Consider the following 18,348-nt stretch of genomic DNA (forward strand, 5'->3'; position numbering starts at 1 on the left):
TTTCTTTTTTTCTCGCTTTTGCAGGAGCTGCATTGATTTCACTGAGTTTCTAAATGAGTGCACCGCTACGTAAGGCCGCCAGGTTGCAGCGCCACCACAACTGGCAGCGGTGCCGCCGCCGCAGAAGAGGGTGGCTCACCAGGCAGAAGCGGCGTGGCCTCGTAGCTCTCTGCCCACAGAAACTGTTCGAGAACACCTCAGAATATGAAGCCTGTGACTGTGGGGACCTTCAACACAATGCACCGGCGCACATGGCAAACAAAAGCCCTTCTTTGAGACAACGAATCTCTCGTCCTATACCTTGCGGTTCATATGTTACCCTTATGCAACTTCTTTTTCCTCACTATACGGTTCTGAACCTTCCGTACCGAAAATGCCATGAAAAAGTTTGTCGGAACTTACTTTGAAGAGCATTGAGGAAGGAACGTGACGGGACTGCTTCAAACTCCAAGACGAGGGCTACGTTGAGTACGAGGAGGTAACAAAGGACAAAGCGTACAAAGATATCACGTTTCTCGAAGCTTTAGAACCTAACTTCCTTGTACTTCCAGTTCATTTATTTATATTATATCTATATTTATTTATTTATTGTTATTTATTTATTCACCAGAAACAGTTATTCTACAGCCCTTCGCGTAATAGAATAAGATTCTCAGGAAAAGAGGAACCCACGGCGAACGTTTGCCTTTCTGTCTCCTCGCTATACTTATTCCCTTCATGAGCATTGAAAGAGATAGCGCTTAAACTAGCGCACGAATTATACACCTCGATGGTCCCCTTTAGGCTCAGCGAATGAAGGAAGCTGTAAAAAGCACGTTCCTTTTAGAAAGCCCGTTACGGAGACCGTCAAGTCATCACAGTTTCCGCCTGTTGAGCAACAAAAGACTACTTCTTATCTCGCAGGAATTTCATCTCCTTCGGCGAGCTCTCCAGGTCTTTGCTCCGGACATGTACTTTCTCCCTAAAAGAATTCTCCCGCTAACAAGAGTCGCGCGCTTATAGGTTGACGACGGAAGGCGCTGTTTTTAGTAGCAAAGTGGTTTTGTCTCGTTCATATGATGAGTGTTTCGTCGGCGTCTGAGAGAAGGTTTACGGGATGAGAGGCAGAAAGAAAACGACTTTGTCGCTTCGATTCGTCGTTGCAATATGATACTGTTGCTATCCAGATATACTCTCATCCCATTTTAGGGAAGAAGCATACTTGGGGAAACGAGAAGGTCAATGAACGGTTGACTGTTTTTGATTCCGTGTTTCGCGGTCAAGGCGTCTCGCTCGTTGGTGATAGCCAAGGTCGTACTGGAGACTGGGAGGTGCTGGGTTCGAATCCTACCACCGGCTGTGCTGCCTGAGGTTTTCCCTTGAGTTTTCCGAAGACTTTCTAGACGAATGTCGGCGCAGTTCCCCCTGAAGTCGGCCCAGGACGCATACTAACCCTCCCTGTTCCCCAATACTTCCCTATACTGTCCTCTCTCCATCTGTCCACGTCTGTACGCCGCTCATAGCCACAGTTGCTTCGCGGCGCTAACACGGAATAAACGCAAACACACATTCCGTGTTTGCGAGAGCAAAGCAATCTGCGTCCCTGAGCGATATATCGGACCAAGAGAGATGGAGAGAAGGTATGGAAATCAGGCCGTGGGTCGGACTGCGCCGATGTCCCTCTGGTGGGTGTGTCGGAAAGCTAAGGCAAACCAGGTTAAAGTCGACTCCGGCACCTTTCAGCTTGTAGCATGCCATTGGGGTGAGCACGGCTGAGCCTTACAGTTAATTCTCACGTTTCTTCAATGCTTTCTTCAATCAAACAGTCAATCAATAATCATAATCAATAATTCGTCCTCGATCTTCCCTATTCGCAGGCTGATACATGACAGACTTACAACCAGACAGCCATCTAATACGATCTTTTCTCTGTTTCCCAACACACAGAGTCATGGTGGCTTTTATATATGTATATATATATACAATGAACATGGCTATACACCGTACAACAGCAATAAAATCTCATTGTAATGACTTCACAAGCTACGATCTTTTTTTCGCTGTTGTTCAGTATTCCCTCTAGTTTGCACCCCGAAGGTACTGTTCAAGTCGTCAAGGTTCGACGGAAGAAATCTCGCGGGAATCGTTGGGAATTTCTTCTGATTCCTCGAGATCCCCGACAACTATCGATTCTAGCTTCGCCACTGCGGTTTCCAATGGAGGGGCTTCTCTCCGGAGACTCTCGTTTCGAACCCTCTCTGCACTGAGAAGTGTTGTGCTTTTCACTATAAACTTTTCTGGGACTTTTACGCATTGAAGACTTTTTGTCCTTTTTGGAACCCTTCCCCCGATTGCAAATTTTGTGCTTTCATGGAAATGCTTCCTGCGAGGAGAGAAGGAATCTGCTTTCCTGGAACCGTTTGGAGACCTCTTGTTCTTTTGTTGGCTCTCTTAGGTATCCTTTCACTACGAAAACTCTTTTTCTTACCTTTCCATGGAGCCCGTTTGGCACCGAACGAACGAATGTGGTAACTGTAACGGACAGATCTCAGGTTGGAAGCTGAAACCAGACTGACTGGTCTCGTTTATTGCAAGTTCTTATAAATGTTCACTGAAGTTCCTGTCGTGGTACAGCTTCTGTGACAGTCTTCGCCACAGGGGTGTTTGCACGTAGCTTCTGACGTGCAAGACTTCCGAGGGAATAGCGAGGGGTGCCACAGACCTGTTCCTGCGAGGCCAGGTGGCAAGAGCAGCAACGTCAGCGCCCCAAAATATGCAACACGCGGTAGTTTAGCAGACGACGCGGCACTTTCAAATACATGGTCTCGAGTTGTTCGCACTTGCCAAAGATGCAACCACGTTTTCTGTGGGTTTCCTACAGGTTTTGTAGCTTTCCTTGGCGCCATACCGCTTGAAACACATGTAGAACCCGCTGATGAAACTACCTACTGTTGGATCTGGTGCCCGCTTGGGCCAGAAATGGCGCTGTGCAAACTTCGCTGCGACAGCGCTATGTAACCAAGGGCTTCGTTGACTTCCTTTTCCGTATGCCCTTGCACCGCATTCACCTTATGATTGCACGGGAGTGTTCCGTAGAGTGAAGAAAATGCTTATCAGCTCAGCGCGAAATCATCCTTTTTTTTCTTTTTTGACTGCATACATCGACACCCTGAGTAAAAGCGTGACTTCATGAGCATGCCATGTTTGTGCCGTGTTCTATTCATTGCGTCTTGTGCAGCCAGGAAACCATTGATCACTGCTTTGGAACCTGTCAAGACTGAACGCATCCTTTTTGGTGAAATCTGTCAACGTCCGTTTAGAACGAACAAAATAATAAAGAAAGGCATCTTTGTAAGTCAGCAATCTGTCTGCTATCTTACTGGCCCGTGGCCATGTCTTGTCGTGGGCATGCAGAATACGCCGAAGTCTTGCATAAAGTGTCAACCTGATAAAGTGTTTTCTCGCTTACCGGACATTGTTCTTTTTTTTTCTTTTTTATGTGCGGACGTGTTTTCTCCGTGAAAGGTGGAACGTGCTCTGTGTCTGGACGTGAATGTTTCTTTTGATCCTGAGGAGCGTACGTGAAATCCGAATTTGGCTGATGGTGTGAACAAAAGTCGATTAATCCACTGCCTCGCTAAATAGAACTTCAATTAAGTCATCGGTGCATTGTTGATTGTGTAAAAGTGAATTAGTTTTCGGAGCATCACGAGAGAATGCTCCATATAGTTCCAACCTTTCCCTAAACGTTTCGAGTGTTTGCCGCAACTTTGTTTTCTTCGCTTCATGCATTCCTTTTATTTTATTTTAACGAACATATGTCCTTTAATATATTGCCAATACGAGGAGCCCGCACTCCATCGCATCGTCGTAATCAATTTCGTTGTTGTTTGCAGCAGTTAAACAGAAGAGCAAACAGCAATACCTTGCTGATCCCAGACAGAATCCTGGCAAACTTTGTTGTAACGCATCCATCTCCAGTGCCAGTAATCCCTTTCCTTGTCTTTCGTGAAGAAATGCAGCATCGAAGCTAGAACAGGATGTTGAGTTTCTTCCCTTTTACGGTTACAAGCATTATGTCGTCTTCGTCGGCGCCACCTGACGGTACGTACGTAAAAGGCGATAAAGAATGCTGAACGAATTCGACATGTCGGCCTTTCTCGCCGAGTTAGCAGCGCTGAGCCGATTTAATGGCAGCGCCTAGGCGGCTTTCATCAGCCGCCCTTGCTCTTATAGGCTTTTTCTCCTAGCGATAATTCAACAAAAGCAAACCAACTGCCGCGAACAGCGTTGTAACGATTGCTGCTGAAAGTAACGCTGTCGGAAGCTTATTTTCTGCCTGCATAGTGTTTTGCCTGCAGTGTATGGGTAAAAATAATGATGTAGAAAAGAGGATGAATGGGAGGCAGGCAATGTGGCACGTTGTATAGGCTGTACATGGAAACACACAGCTCCCATAATGCTTAGAAGTAGACCTGTGTGCCCACAGTGCTTAGAAGCGTGGCCGGATGCGGCGTCTTGCTCTGTTCGCGTCCGGCGTCGTCAGCGCGAACAAGTCCGCGACTGTGCGCAGTACAGCTTGGGGCAAAAGTTTACGGAACACCCGGGCATCACATTTCTCCATTTGAGCGACATCCCCAGCAGCAAACAGAGGTGGACGCGCATATTTGAAAGATGGATAGAATAGTCAGACGCCCGTTTCTTATTCTATATCTAACTGGATATCTAACAGGGGAACGTTCCCGTGAAGAAATACGCCATTGTCGTGTTCTGTAAACTTTTGTCCCAAGCTTACCACATGATGACAAGAACACAGGCACATAAATTCATTATCAAGTTGTACTATACCCGAGTGACAATAGCGAAACAGTGTTTTCGAAAGGCCCCGATGGGTCATAGACCCTTCTGTCTGCAGCGTTTACAGAACATAAACTATAGGTCATAAAGGTAGAACTTAGAATAAAGTCAACCCTCTCTTCCCTTTTTATTTCTACCCCGCTCACAGTTTTATGAGGACGAGCTGTTTGGCCAAAACTGTGGTCTTGTAAATATGGAAGAACCCTTCTTGATCGTCACGGTGTAGACAAGCGAAGAGCACAAAACAGAATTGAACTTCCCCTTCAACTTGTCGAGCATACTCTTCCCTTGGGACACCGCGTCCGAATCCAGGGCGGCCTGACGTCATGTAGCATTTTTTTTTTCTTTTCCTTTGAGGCGACTGGCCTAAAGGACTCATCGTGACTCCAACAGCGCTCTCGGTCGTTCCCCCCACCACGATCACGATCAGGATCGCCATCGCCGCTTGGATCATCACTGTCATCGCTCATCATCGTCATCGCTCATCATCGTCATCACTCATCATCGTCATCACTCATCATCGTCATTACTCATATTAGACCCCCTAGCTATGGGGTAGTGTTCCACTCCTAGAGCGGGAAACCTCCCCGCTTCATCGTCAGAATATAATTGTTGTTGTTCACTTGGTGTACGTGATTCGTCCTGGAATAAGTTCTCCCGGTATGAGATGCCTTTGTATGAGATATCTTAGTATGAGATGTCTTAATATTAGTGTCTTAGCAAGAATTGCCCAAGTATGAGTTGTCTTCGTATGTCTTGTCCCGGTGTGCCTTGTCCTGGTATATGTGCTGGGTGTGGTATGAGTTGTCCAGGTAGCACTATGGCTCCAGTGTAGTGTAGCAGTAACAGTAGCGTAGAGAAGAGTAAAGTAGAGTTAGTAAGGTTTCAAGAAAGCATTGTGACCGAGGACGTGTCTCCAGTTCCTTGTGTTTACATGTCCGTGGTTTTGAAATAAACGTTAACTGTGTTTGAGGTACGTGTCCTGTTGTCTTGTCCATCCCTCATTCTCAGGGTTTCTGTTGTAGATAAAGTTCCAAAGTTCGAAAGTGTAGTGTTCTAGTGAAGTTTAAAATAAATGACTTACAGTGAACCCTCGCTATTATGACCATGGTCGTTCACGAAAATTTTGGTCATAATGCGGAATAGTCATATTAACGGGGGGATTTCCAGTTTCACTGCATTGTTCCCCAGGAGTATAGTCGTAAAGCGCGTATGTCAGATTATCGGGGGTTCATATTAGCGAGAGTTCACTGTATAGCGCTTTGTTGTCGTCACTCCTATCTGTGCCTCGTTCCTGCTTCAGCGCTTCGTGTTACTCGAAGGTGATACACCAACGAGCCCAAATGTCAACTCTTGCGAAAGTATTCTGAAATTGCGAAAGCATTCTGAAGGCATGAAACTATTTCTCCCAACAGACGCAGCACAGAGCAGTTTGATCGTTGCCTTCAATAGCAGCCGATAAACTATAGTGCGGAAATTTACAGCGAGTCCTCCGCATTCCCTCGCTGTAACCTGGACGCTGGATGCTATGCACGTTGCTGCTCTTAGTCTTCTGTAAGTGACAGCGTCGAAGGGGCTAAGCCTAATTAATGACACCGTTTGTCTCTTGTCTGCAATCGTTGGCTTCCCTTTCAGGCTGCTTGGTGTATAGGAGGAGATTTGTTGACGCGTTTCACGTCTCGCGCTTTGTGTACATATACGCCGCTCTTCAGCGAACTGAAAAGGAGCGTTTTGGAAGCGAAACTTAAATTTCTGTGTCTGCCTCGTGTTATGCGAAACCCTTCTTCGGCTCATTAGCTACGAAGGATATCTGAGACGGCGTTGCAAGAGCCTTGTTTCGTAACATGGCAAGTTTGAAATATCGGGCTACTTTATTCGAGAAGATGTTCGGAAAACACTCATGAATTGTTTGTTTGTTTGTTTGCTTGTTTGGTGTGGTGTCTATATACCCGTTGATGTGTTTCTTGACGTCCAGGTTGTTTCCGTCACTGATTTTCCCACAAGCATGCCGGTACATTTTGTCTGAATTCTGCTACTGCAGGAATACACAGAAACGCGATTCAAGGAATGGGCGCCGCCATTAGTGCTGCCACCCCGCGGTAGTCACGGGAACTGTGCATGTGTGGACTGCCGTTTGTCGAGTTCCTTCATTTTCCCGTGTGTGTGTTTTCGTTCACTTTCGTGTCCGTTCGTGTTCATTTCGTGCCCGTTCATCTTCTCCCGCTCGGGAACCGGTGTGGCACAGATATCGTATCGGCCAGCACTGCTCACGTGAAAAACTGTGCATATCGCACGCGGAAGCAGGCAGTCTTCTTTTTCCTTGATCTTTCGTACGTCTGATATACTACTCAGATGTTTACCGGATGACCAGTTATATGGAATCTTACGTTATTGTCAGTCATACTCACTAAAGACGGCGGCCACGAGTATTTATCCACAAGATATTCCGTAGCAGACGACAGGAAAACACGCTGACGGTGTCGTCTGCTAAATGCGGAGTTCTCCACTCCCGAAATTCCGCACCATGTGTATGCTCACTTGAGCAGCTTCGTGTGCCTTCTAGCGACAGGAGGTTCCATTACGGTATGACAGCAACCAGTTCACTGATTGATAACAGAGGCAAGTATCAGTTAATGCGGACGCAATGCCTTCCGGCGCTAGCGTTGAAGCATCACTCGATTAGGCGCCCATGAGCCTTAACAGAGAACAAAGAGATTCCAAACAAACAAGAAATGCGCGCGATAGCACTAGAAGAGGAACAGGTGACGATCATTAAGTATTCCGAGTACATCTGGCATGTTCCCTGTTGGTCGTTAGGCTTAATTTATTATGTCTCGTCCTTTTCCTTTTAGGAAAGGCCGAACTCGTTAATAATCAATGAAGGCTCCCGTGGTACGCGCACTCCGAAAGAGTAAAAATGTCGCTTTCGATGGGGGCGTCTGAGATAGTGCAGCAGGCGTTGCCTACTAAGGGAGGGGGAGGGAGGTGGAGAGGTCCGTGCATCTGCACTTTGTGGTGATCGTGACTGCATGTAATGCCACGACGGACATTGCGTCATCTTGCTACTGCGAGGCTTCGAAAGGCCTTTGGCCTTTAGCCTTAATGCCTGCCTCTATAATTGAGTTTATAATTATCCAGGAATTTGAGAAAGAACTTCGGTGCCTTTGTTCTTGGTTATCAGTGGACCAGCCTGCCGAGGTTTTCTTCTGGAAGGTAGCTTATCTTGAACAGGCCTCCACCTTGAATAGACAGGTTCCTTTTTTTCTCGGTCTTGTAGATTCGGTGAACGACTGTACGGCTATCATCTACTTTGTTTTTAATTTAATCAGATTTAATCATCTCATTGTGTACCTTATGTATGGCGCTGACAGCAGAACTAGGGTTGCCACCAGGCCGGTATTATACCGGCACGGCCGGTTATTTGCGCGCTCTGCCGGTTGCCGGTAGGAAGGTGATACCGGCAGCCTTTTGCCGGTATTTGTGGCTCAAGACCTTTCATAGGGGCTTTTACGGGGTTTTCCCTTCAACATTCCACTACAGCTTGAATAAATCTGGAGCACAGACCCAACTCCACAGTCACCAGTCGTTTTCTTAGTTATTCATTATTATGATTATTCATTGTTATTATTATTTTAATTGTTATTCATTACATCTTGTGTTCGGAGGGGACAAGAGCAGTGGTTGTGCAAAGCTGTTGGTGGTTGTGTCGAGCCAGCTAGAACGTCCCTCACCCACTTTCCCTTTCCCGCGAGCCTTTCCTCCTTTCCATCTATTCCACCTCCTCTCCCCCAGCCGGTATTTTTCACTCCGAAAGGTGGCAACCCTAAGCAGAACTGGCGGGAGGATGGCTTTCAGTTTGTGCACTTGGGTGAAGGACGCCCTCGTGCGTAATGTCTGAGTTACGCCAGCTTTCTTTTCGTGTGTTTTATTATATCGTCGTAGATGCGGACGCCAGTGACGGCGGTGTCATCGTATATTTATTTATTTATTTCAGAGTGCCTCAAAAGGTCCCTTGGGGACATTACGTGGGGGAGTGGGTTACAATATTAAACAGCATCACGAGTATATGTAAATCACATTTGGTACAGAAAAATACTGAAAATACAAGGCCGTGATAATGAGAGGTACTAATATGACATACAACGAAGTTTATGCATGAAGAAACAACAACATCATTAGCTACAATGAAAAATGGATCATGTGATATACGTTAATAGTATGTTAAAAAGTACTGTACGAAAGCAAAACACTTAGAAAGGCAACCGAATAATAACTATGAGAACAGAACAGAGATGGCATTACGAAATTCTTGAGTTTGTGTTAGTGTAGCGATGTTGCTCGGAAGGTCATTCCATTCTAGGACGGTGCGACAAAAGAATAATTTTGAAAACAAAAACAAAAAAGAAACATTAGTATATGCTTCCTTCGTTCTAATATCAACAAAAAGCACCTGTATTTTCTTCATTCTCATGTTGTCACCACGAAGCAACAGTGGCTATACACACAGACAGACAGTGGTTTACAGACAGCAGGGATGAGTGGGTACGTTAGCGTGCGTCCTTTGCCGACTCCAGCGGCAGTTCTGTCAACAGATGTCTGCAAGGAAGCTTAGGGAAAGCCGCTACACTTTGATATTAGAAGAAAAAGGCCCAATACGCCTCTCACCTATTGCGTCTACCTGCTTTGAGCCAGTCAGTATGTGATTTTTGTATCTTCTCCTTTCAGATCGCCGAGACGATGCTTTCAGGAACACGGAAAACAGCCGCAGCTTTGACAGCGCTCAACTGCGTAAGCTTGCTTTTCGTTTTCGTTGATCCACAATGAATGGCGTCACTGTCGTCACGTGTTTGTTGTCACCGCAGAAAGTGTTACAAGCGATGTAGGACTATATACGGTAGGTTCCGCCCCCTGGTGTACTTATGGTAAAACACTGCAGAAGCGAAAGTGTTTTGACAAGTGAGGCTCCACAGGTATGCGGGGAGCATTGTCGTTTAACTTCCCACAACGGACAGTGTTCAATGGTCATTGAAACCAATGACTATTGAACGTGCGCGTGGCCCCACCAAATGGATAATGTGCCAACCTGTCAGAGAGCATTGGATCAAATGCTGTTTAAGAAGTTGACACGTTGCCCGCTTAGTGGCGCTACGCGGAGGTTCCATGGCCACTCGATCCATTGAAGAGTGCCCGTGTGTAGCAGGAGTATTATTCGATGCAGTTCAGAATTACATGCATAGACTTCCCACAACGTCGTCGTCAACTGAGTTTTTATCTGCTGTGTCTCCCGCCTCCGTATCGATGAGTGTCAAATGTGACAACTCGACTATTAAGAGAGAAGTTCAGCAGAAATTTGATTCGGGGAAGCAAAATACAGTGACGCGTTGTCTCAACTCTACGATGGGAGGATGAAACGACGATACGAAGGTACGAAATTGCATGCACCATTTTATAATATATTTGGAACGTTATTCGAAAATGTTCATGACGCCGTTCTTTCTCTTACGCAAGAAACATCCTGTAGCAATATTCTACGCTATGTTGAAATCTCGAGACAGATAGATTGCGCAACGACTTAATTTGCAGTTCTTCCTCACGTTCAAACTAGAAGATTACGGAATTCTGCCTCGAATATTCGTATATAGTTATAATAGCCAAGGCAGAGTTAGCCATCTTTGCGCGCAAGTCTTACAAAACGTCGTTAAAACTTTTCGCAACGCCGCCGACGAGATGCAATCATCTGCCTCGCTGTGTATAATGGAAACACTCGAGCGAGTGTCTTGCCGTGGTTGGAGTATAAACCTTCTGCCTCGGCGTAGTTTCGGAAATTACAGGGAAGTGACTGGTGCAGTGAGTAGAGACGTAATGGCGGCGGTATCGTGCGCGAAGAGTGGAACCACAGAGTTTGAGGAAACCAATCATATATCTTCGTGAGGGTGACCCATGTTCGAATACCGCGTATTATTGTCCTTTCCTGGGTTTTCCTCGGGCGGCTGTAAGACAAATGACGGCACAGTTCTCTGCGAAGTTGGCCCAGGATGCGCAATTCCTTCCCAGCAACATGCTTCCACAGCGGCGGGAGGACCGCTCGCCAATAACACACCACCAGCATATCAATCAATTCAATTCAATCAATTCAATCAATTCAATTCAATCAATTATATGATACCTTACGTAGATGACTCGTGCCATGAAGATTCTAATACAGATTTCTACTGCGGTGCTGTAGAAGATCTAGAGCATATTCTTCTCCACTGCACACACTACCAACCTTTCCGAACCGTTGCTGGTCCCTGGGCACATCCAGCCCACCATCGCCCTGTCCTCAAAGTTCTCTTCACCTTTCTGGATACCATAGGACATGGATCCTTATTGTGAAGGAGCTCATTATTTCATTCCCAGCATCACCACCAGCAACGGGGTAGAGTATCGCCCCCTGGCGATGAAACTCCCCATTCTTCATCTCACAATAAAGTTGTTGTTTAATACAGATGAAAAAATGCTGCGTTCAAAAATAAAGTGAACGCGCGATGGACACGAAGAGATGAAGGGAAAGAGATAAAGGAGGTGCAAAAAATAAAAAAAAACAGAGAAAGTGACAAGGAGACAGAATTGTTTGTTCATTCGGAAAATACAACGCACTGTAATTTCATTACAGTAATGACATTACTACCCAGGTATATGCTGAGGATGACGTCTTCATAGGGATCGAAACGTCAATGCTCAACCGTCTTTCTTATGACATATCAAGACGGTGGTATCTTACCAATTCTCACCCTCAACCTGTGTGTTGTGCGTGCACCTTCCAAATCTTTTCATTCCTTCTTTTTTCTTTTTGCAATGATGCCGCACCACGTTTTCTTACTCCCCTATCGCCCGAGACCCCCGATAAACCCATTGTCCGGTTCGTTCTCCGCTCCATCCATGCACCACTTCACTAAAGAGCAGTCACGATTTCTTCGACGGACAGTTGAAAACCGTCCACAACCACAGACGCCTTCTCACCCATTCCCCCCCGCACGAATGCTTCCCAAGGACGGACACAGGTGTTTTGCCCTCTCTCTCTCTGTCTGAGCGAAACAAACAGTCAAAAGCAAAGCATCGTCATCACTACCAACATCCGCCTGTGATGCGAGACTTTCGTTTCTTTTGTTCCCTTCGTTTATTTGTCCGCGCCGGTTGTAATGGACGTCACGTGATCCCGTTTTCTCCCTCTCCCCGTCCATGAGCGGTGTATGAAGAGCGTGCGGACAACCTGCGACGGTGCACGTGAGTGGTTGACTGTAGTGAAAACGATAATCCCTGGCTTTATATCCTAAGACGGTTGTGATCATGAGGGACACCAGGGTGGTTTGTCGGGGGATTTATTTTGTCCGTAGTGTGTATAATTTGCCATCCGGAACGAAAGGGTGAGCTGTAACAAAATAATCATATTCAACAAACAGTAACAGTAATAATGGTAACGAAATCAGTACGGTAATTGGGAGTCACTGCAAGACAAATCAAAACGGTGAATGGGTGGATGTGGAAGAGAGCCCTTCCCTTCTTTAATTTTATTGAATTGTTCGAATCGCTCCCGTGTTTTTCGTGTTCTAGCTTAGAAATTATTATCGCAACAAGAAACCTTGATATAGACGGAAAGAAAATACATTTTTAGCTTGTTTATTACATCATTAAACGAGGCATTGCAAAGTCAGTTCGCTTCTCACGCAAGATTTTGCGTTTTCACTCTTTTAATTCGTTACTGTTGTTATCGCACTTTAATTCACGGAAGATTTTATTGGGTTCATTCAGGGTTACAATAGGTTTATAGTCATTTTTATAGTCAGTTTGTTGCTTTTACGCTCATGATCTCAGTTATCTCGCGACGTAAACGCCCAATTATTATTATTATTATTATTATTGTTGTTGCTTTTAGCGATGCCCGCGGTGTGTTGCGTACATGCAAGCGCCGCCCGCCGATCACTAGTTCATCTTCTTCTGTCGCCTGAAGACGGAACGAAAAACGTCCACACTCTCTCCATGCATACCTTCTCGTACCTTCTCTCCCGGAACGTCACTATTGTACGCGAAACGCGTCACATGTGTGATATTACGTGAACTTTGAACCTGCGCGTATCGCCCTCGGCTATTATGGGGCGGTTGTCGTGCATGGCATGGTTGCTCGAGTAGTGACTGTGGTTTTTCGCGTAGCAGGTTGCGTCTCCTATCCCTTTCCTGTCGCAAATTAGCGCAGCCTCCTCGGAGCAGACGAGCTTTCTTGTTCTGTGTGGTCCCGACTGTGCGTGAACTGGAATTGTGCTGCCGTGCCTTCGGAAACACGCGATATGCTTCCAAGGAGGTATTTTTCGATGACCTTGCCCGCGGTCCGGAAAAAGACGATGCAAAGTTATGCCGGTGAGTCGGTAATTCTGTAAAGAACGGGTTTGCATAATTGTTCCTTGAACAATGCATGACTTGGCAAACTACGGCCGTGTTGAACACTTGTAGGAAGCCCAGAGTGCTTAATGAGGCAGAACTGCACGCTCAAACCACAGGAAGTTCGTTAGAGAGAGAGAGAGAGAAATGGAAGTTAAAATTGGGATTGTATGGTAGGTACGCCTGCAATGCAGTCTCAGCACCAAATTATATGCCAAAGTACTCTTCTTCATATGTGCTCTGGAGGAGCAAATGAAATTTTATTATTATTTATCTTGACGATACTGTTGGCCCATATCATCGTGGGTCGCTGCAGGAAGTGACCGGCATCAAATATCAGTAACAGGTTTTTTTATTTATTTTTTCAAAAGTATTTATATTTTGTTCTGCTACGATCGCGGCTGGGAGACCGTTCCATGCAGTCCTCAACTGTACGTGGAAGAAATGAGAATTTAAAAATGTCTGTGTGAGCTAAAAAGAGTTTTAGCGCAAAGTGATGTTTATGTCTTGACTTTAAGGCATCATCCACCAAGAAAGGATAATGAGAATGAAATAAGTGAAAAAGCTGTTTTAGACGGAGTACTTTAATATGTTCGTCAATTAGGGAGCAACTTTATTCTGTGGCACATACTGGTTGCAGATGTTGTTCTACGGAAGTCTTTACATATGAATCGAGCTACTTTTCTCTGCACGCTCTGGAATCATTTTTTATGACAAGTGAGGTACGTATTATGTAATCAACTTGCCAACAAAATAAAAGTGATTCGCCTAGTTACACTAGTGTAACCAGGCCTATCACTTTTAACTGAGCGAACATAGCTATGTTCGCTCAGTTGTCTAGAACAACTCGCGCAGAGATAGGTGGTTCCGTCTCTGTCCCAAAAGTGGGAAATAGAATTCTTAAAGTGGATAGTCCTCAAAAGGGGATATCGTCGCATAAGATTCCTCTATGCACTTTGAGACGCAATTTTTTATTTCGTACTTTCGTATGACTCGAAAATGCTGAAAAGCGCCTGCCCGATACTTTTCTGCGAATTGAGCCTCCCCACTTCATCATCAGAATATATATGTTGTTGTTGTTGCGAATTGAGCGCATTCTTTAAAAAAAATTCCGCGAACCGCCATTAGGCATAAAACTCCATACCAGTGTTTGCCACGGATCAAGGGGATAAATATTCTCACGCGTATCACACACACACACGCACAAAAAAATCTCGAAAATGAAATTATCGTTCTCTAATGTAATTCGATATTTTTAGGGATACGATGGGCAATACTTAATGATCCACACGTTATCAACATCAGTGTTTTTCTGTGCATAATTCCGCCACCACGCGGAGGAACTTTGCAACACGCAGGTGAAATACTTTAGTTGCGCGGGATGCAATGAGATCCTCGCATGGAGTATAGCAGTGAAGAAGTCATGCATTCCTTGTATACCAGTGATCTGTGCGTATTTCTGTACGCAGCATGTTTGGTACCAATGGTACGCGCATGTTTACGCTTTAAAGGGCATTTACGTAATGTCCGCCCTACTCTAGACAATGTCTGCAATGCAATACAAACCCTAGCTCCCCAATTATGCACTGTTACACGCAGAGTCATCATCATCATCATCCATTCATCTATGTTGTTGTTGTGGGAATCCGAGTCTCCATATTTTTCCGTTCGTAGTATTTTGGACTAACATCTCCACTTTGCTCTTTTTCCAATCAATCAATCAGTCTCCATATTTCTTTTTTTTTTTTTTTAGTGATACATATTAAAAGGTAAATGTTTGGGGCGGATGACTTCGAGTGTGAAACAGTTGTGCGAAAATGAGAAACAAAGGAGTAGCTTGAAAGAAAACAACAAAAGATCACGCACACAAAGAGATCCGTTTTGCACTGACTGGGGGGTCGACGTTTCGGCAAGCAGCGCTGCCTTCAACAGCTGCTTTCAAGGCAACGTCGACTCCGCCCCAGTCAATGCTAATAAATTGCGTTCTCTTTTTCCTGGCAGCTCTTTGTTTGTAAATGTCCGTTTTTTTTTTTACTTTGGTAACTTACATTTATTTACATACACATATGCACTTATGCTTTCCCTTTGACGACAAAAGCAAAAAAAAAAAAATGTACGCTGAACAGCGCTCTTGTTCCCTTTTTCTCCTGGAGACGAAATACCCCCGAAATGATTCAAATGTTACGACATAAATGACAACAAAGCGTGCTCATGATGATGATGATGATGATGATGATGATGACAGTAGAAATCTAAAATATTATCCTTTTTTTTGTGCCTTTTTATGGTGACGTTATTGTCGCCCAAGCGTTCTAAAAAAATGAATGTGCGCTTAAATGAACTTTGAATTACGGGCAGACTTGGTCGCACTCCAGATCAAACTTTGTCACTGCAGTATTAATTCATTCGTTTTAATTCTTTGAATTGGTACATCCTTAGGGGTACCAGTCATCATATTTATATTGCACTTAATGTTCGGCGCTCCTCAATTCATTTTATTAAACCGATAACGTTATAGGGCCAACCATGCAGTTACTATGCAGTTTTTGAAATCACGTGACCTTCTCAACCCCCCCCCCCCTCTTATGTCTCCGTGTTTCTCGCCTGGCTACTGCCTAGGAGTTGTTGTGCAGTGCGTTGAGGACCATCGGTGTATCTAGCCTTCGGTCATTTGAACTATTATCTCATTTACTGAACTCATCCATTGTTGTTGAGCCCTACTTGTTCTTATGCCTCTTGGTCATCTTGGGTTTAGTTTTTTTACTTTCTCTTCTACACTCTTCACCGCATAGCATGGTGCTAGCCAACCATCATCTCGAATGATATCGCTATCTGCCCTGATTTGTTGAAAACAGGAGGCGGTCGCCGTTTTAGTGACACTTATGCTGTTCATAATTGTCACAGAAAAGGCGTACGCCCCCCGTTTTCAACAAATGAGGGCAGATAACAATATCATTCGAGATGATGGTTGGCTAGCACCGTACTATGTGGTGAAGCTCATTTTTAAAAGTGTACTCACATGGCCTCGAATTGCGTGACCCGACTTTTGTCGGGTCTCATATGTCCGTACTTTTTATTTTATTTTTCGATCAATCAATCAATAAATAGGGCCAACCACCGCGGCGCTTTATAGCATCACGTGAACCGTGTCCAGGCAGCGTGTGTCCAAGCAGTTTACATGACACAGCGCCAGGTGGCGCGGCGTGCATTCCCTAAGGAGCCTCCCTTCTTGAAATATCGCCCCATCTAAATCGGGTGCTAGGTTATTTTGGAACCGTTAAGTCTGCACATTATGTGGGTGGAAGCCGCTGCGGCAAGTGTGTGCCGTTCTGGCTTCGCTGTTCAGGAGTAGCACAATGTTGGACCCTGGCCACCGATAAGAGAAGGTAAACGATTTGATAGCGAGTCTGAGTAGCTCTTCTGAAGGTGTTCGCGATAATGACTCCGAAAAAACGTGATAAGTCGATCGCGCCATTCATTCGAAATGTCTTGCACCACAGTGCTGAGCTTTCGATCTGACAGCTTCCGTTATCCTATCACTTTCGTAGAATGTTTCCCCACACTCTAAAAACATAGCACGCTGTGCGCCAACCATTGCCACGAATGATAGGGTTATCGCTCCCGATTCGAGGAGAGAGGAGGGCGTACGCCTTTTTGTGGCAATTTGGATATACAGGATGTCTCGCGTAACGTGCACTCTTAAAAATGAACTTCACCTCATAGCACGCTCCTAGCCAACCATTATCTCGAATGATATCGTTATCTACCCTGATTTGTTGAAAACACCGGGCGTACGCCTTTTCTGTGACAATTATGAACAGCATAAGTGTCACAGAAATGGCGTACGCCCCCCGTTTTCAACAAATTAGGGCAGATAACGATATCATTCGAGATAATGGTTGGCTAGGAGCGTGCTATGAGGTGAAGTTCATTTTTAAGAGTGTGTGAATAATTTTTTTTGAAGAGAGCAATAAAAAGAAAAACGACCGCTACTTTTCTGCTACTTGAGTGACAAACATGTGATGCTTTTGATGTAGCACCTGTTTGTAACTCAAGTAGCAGAAAAGTAGCGGTCGTTTTTTTTATTGCTGTCTTCAAATAAGATTTATTAAAAATATGCGATATTTTTTATGTAGCACCTGTTTGTAACTCAAGTAGCAGAAAAGTAGCGGTCGTTTTTTTTTCCCTTTATTGCTCTCTTTAAATAAAATTTATTGACACGCTACACGAGACACCCTGTATGGTAATTGCCACAAAAAGGCGTACGCCTCCGTCTCTCCTCGAATCAAAAGCGATAACCCTATCGTTCGCGGCAATGATTGGCGCACTACATGCTATGCGGTGAAGTTTTGTTTTTAGAGTGCATATGCTAAAATTCGATAATTCAGTCTTATCTGACCTCTAAGTAAGACGGTAGGTGTGCGCGTGTGAGTTTCCGATGGGGAGATTGTTCGTTTTCGGGTTCAATTAGAGGTGAGTATCTACAAGTTGAAAGGAGCTGATAACTATAGGTGGATCTAGAGCAACTATAATCAAGAGGCAACTATAATCAATTATTACCGCCTTGAAGAAACTAATTAACGTGTGCTAAAATTTCAGTTAACTTCACCCCGTCCCTCGGTGAGGAGAACGTGCATATAGGCAACTTGTATGATGCCACCGGCGTCCTCGAACGTATTCGAACCCACGTCGCTATAGAATCAGTATGCGAACACGGCAGTGGAGGGAAAATATGTTGATTGTGATTTGATTCGATTTTTATTTGTGCGTGGCGGCCAACGACTATATGATATCTTGCGGAGTCGTCCGCAAATCGCAGACAAAATAAAAAGGCTCATCATCGCCACGCGGATTTAAACTCGTACAATCCACAAGAGCTCAAACGTAAATGTACGTTTGAAACACTAGCGGAGGGTAGTGGAGCTTTCAAAGCGCTTAAAATCAGTAACAATATCAAGCAAAAAAGGTCATTAGGCCTTCGTCGAAAAGGTCATTATACCTGCATCCCTGCATCAGGAGCGAACGTTGTTTACTGAAACGCAAGGGACATAGGCACAAAGAAAAGAACACACATTATTAACTTTCAGAAGTTTTTCT

At 44.9% G+C, this 18,348-nt stretch overlaps 1 protein-coding gene across 12 annotated transcripts in view; it reads left to right on the forward strand.

Moving 5' to 3' along the window:
* LOC135367252 (coiled-coil domain-containing protein AGAP005037-like) overlaps window positions 1–18,348 on the forward strand; it is a 270,487-nt gene that overhangs the window by 178,533 nt on the left and 73,606 nt on the right. For 11 of the 12 annotated variants that reach the window (XM_064600423.1, XM_064600418.1, XM_064600412.1 and 8 more), the window contains one exon: window positions 9,562–9,624. In XM_064600423.1, coding sequence (XP_064456493.1) covers window positions 9,562–9,624 — 63 coding nt within the window. Of the gene's footprint in view, window positions 1–9,561; window positions 9,625–12,962; window positions 13,231–18,348 lie in introns of those variants that run through there. The other variant, XM_064600421.1, reaches the window with a different exon arrangement.

Source organism: Ornithodoros turicata, chromosome 8 (genome assembly GCF_037126465.1).
Source record: "Ornithodoros turicata isolate Travis chromosome 8, ASM3712646v1, whole genome shotgun sequence".
In the NCBI taxonomy this organism is placed as follows: Eukaryota; Metazoa; Arthropoda; class Arachnida; order Ixodida; family Argasidae; genus Ornithodoros; species Ornithodoros turicata.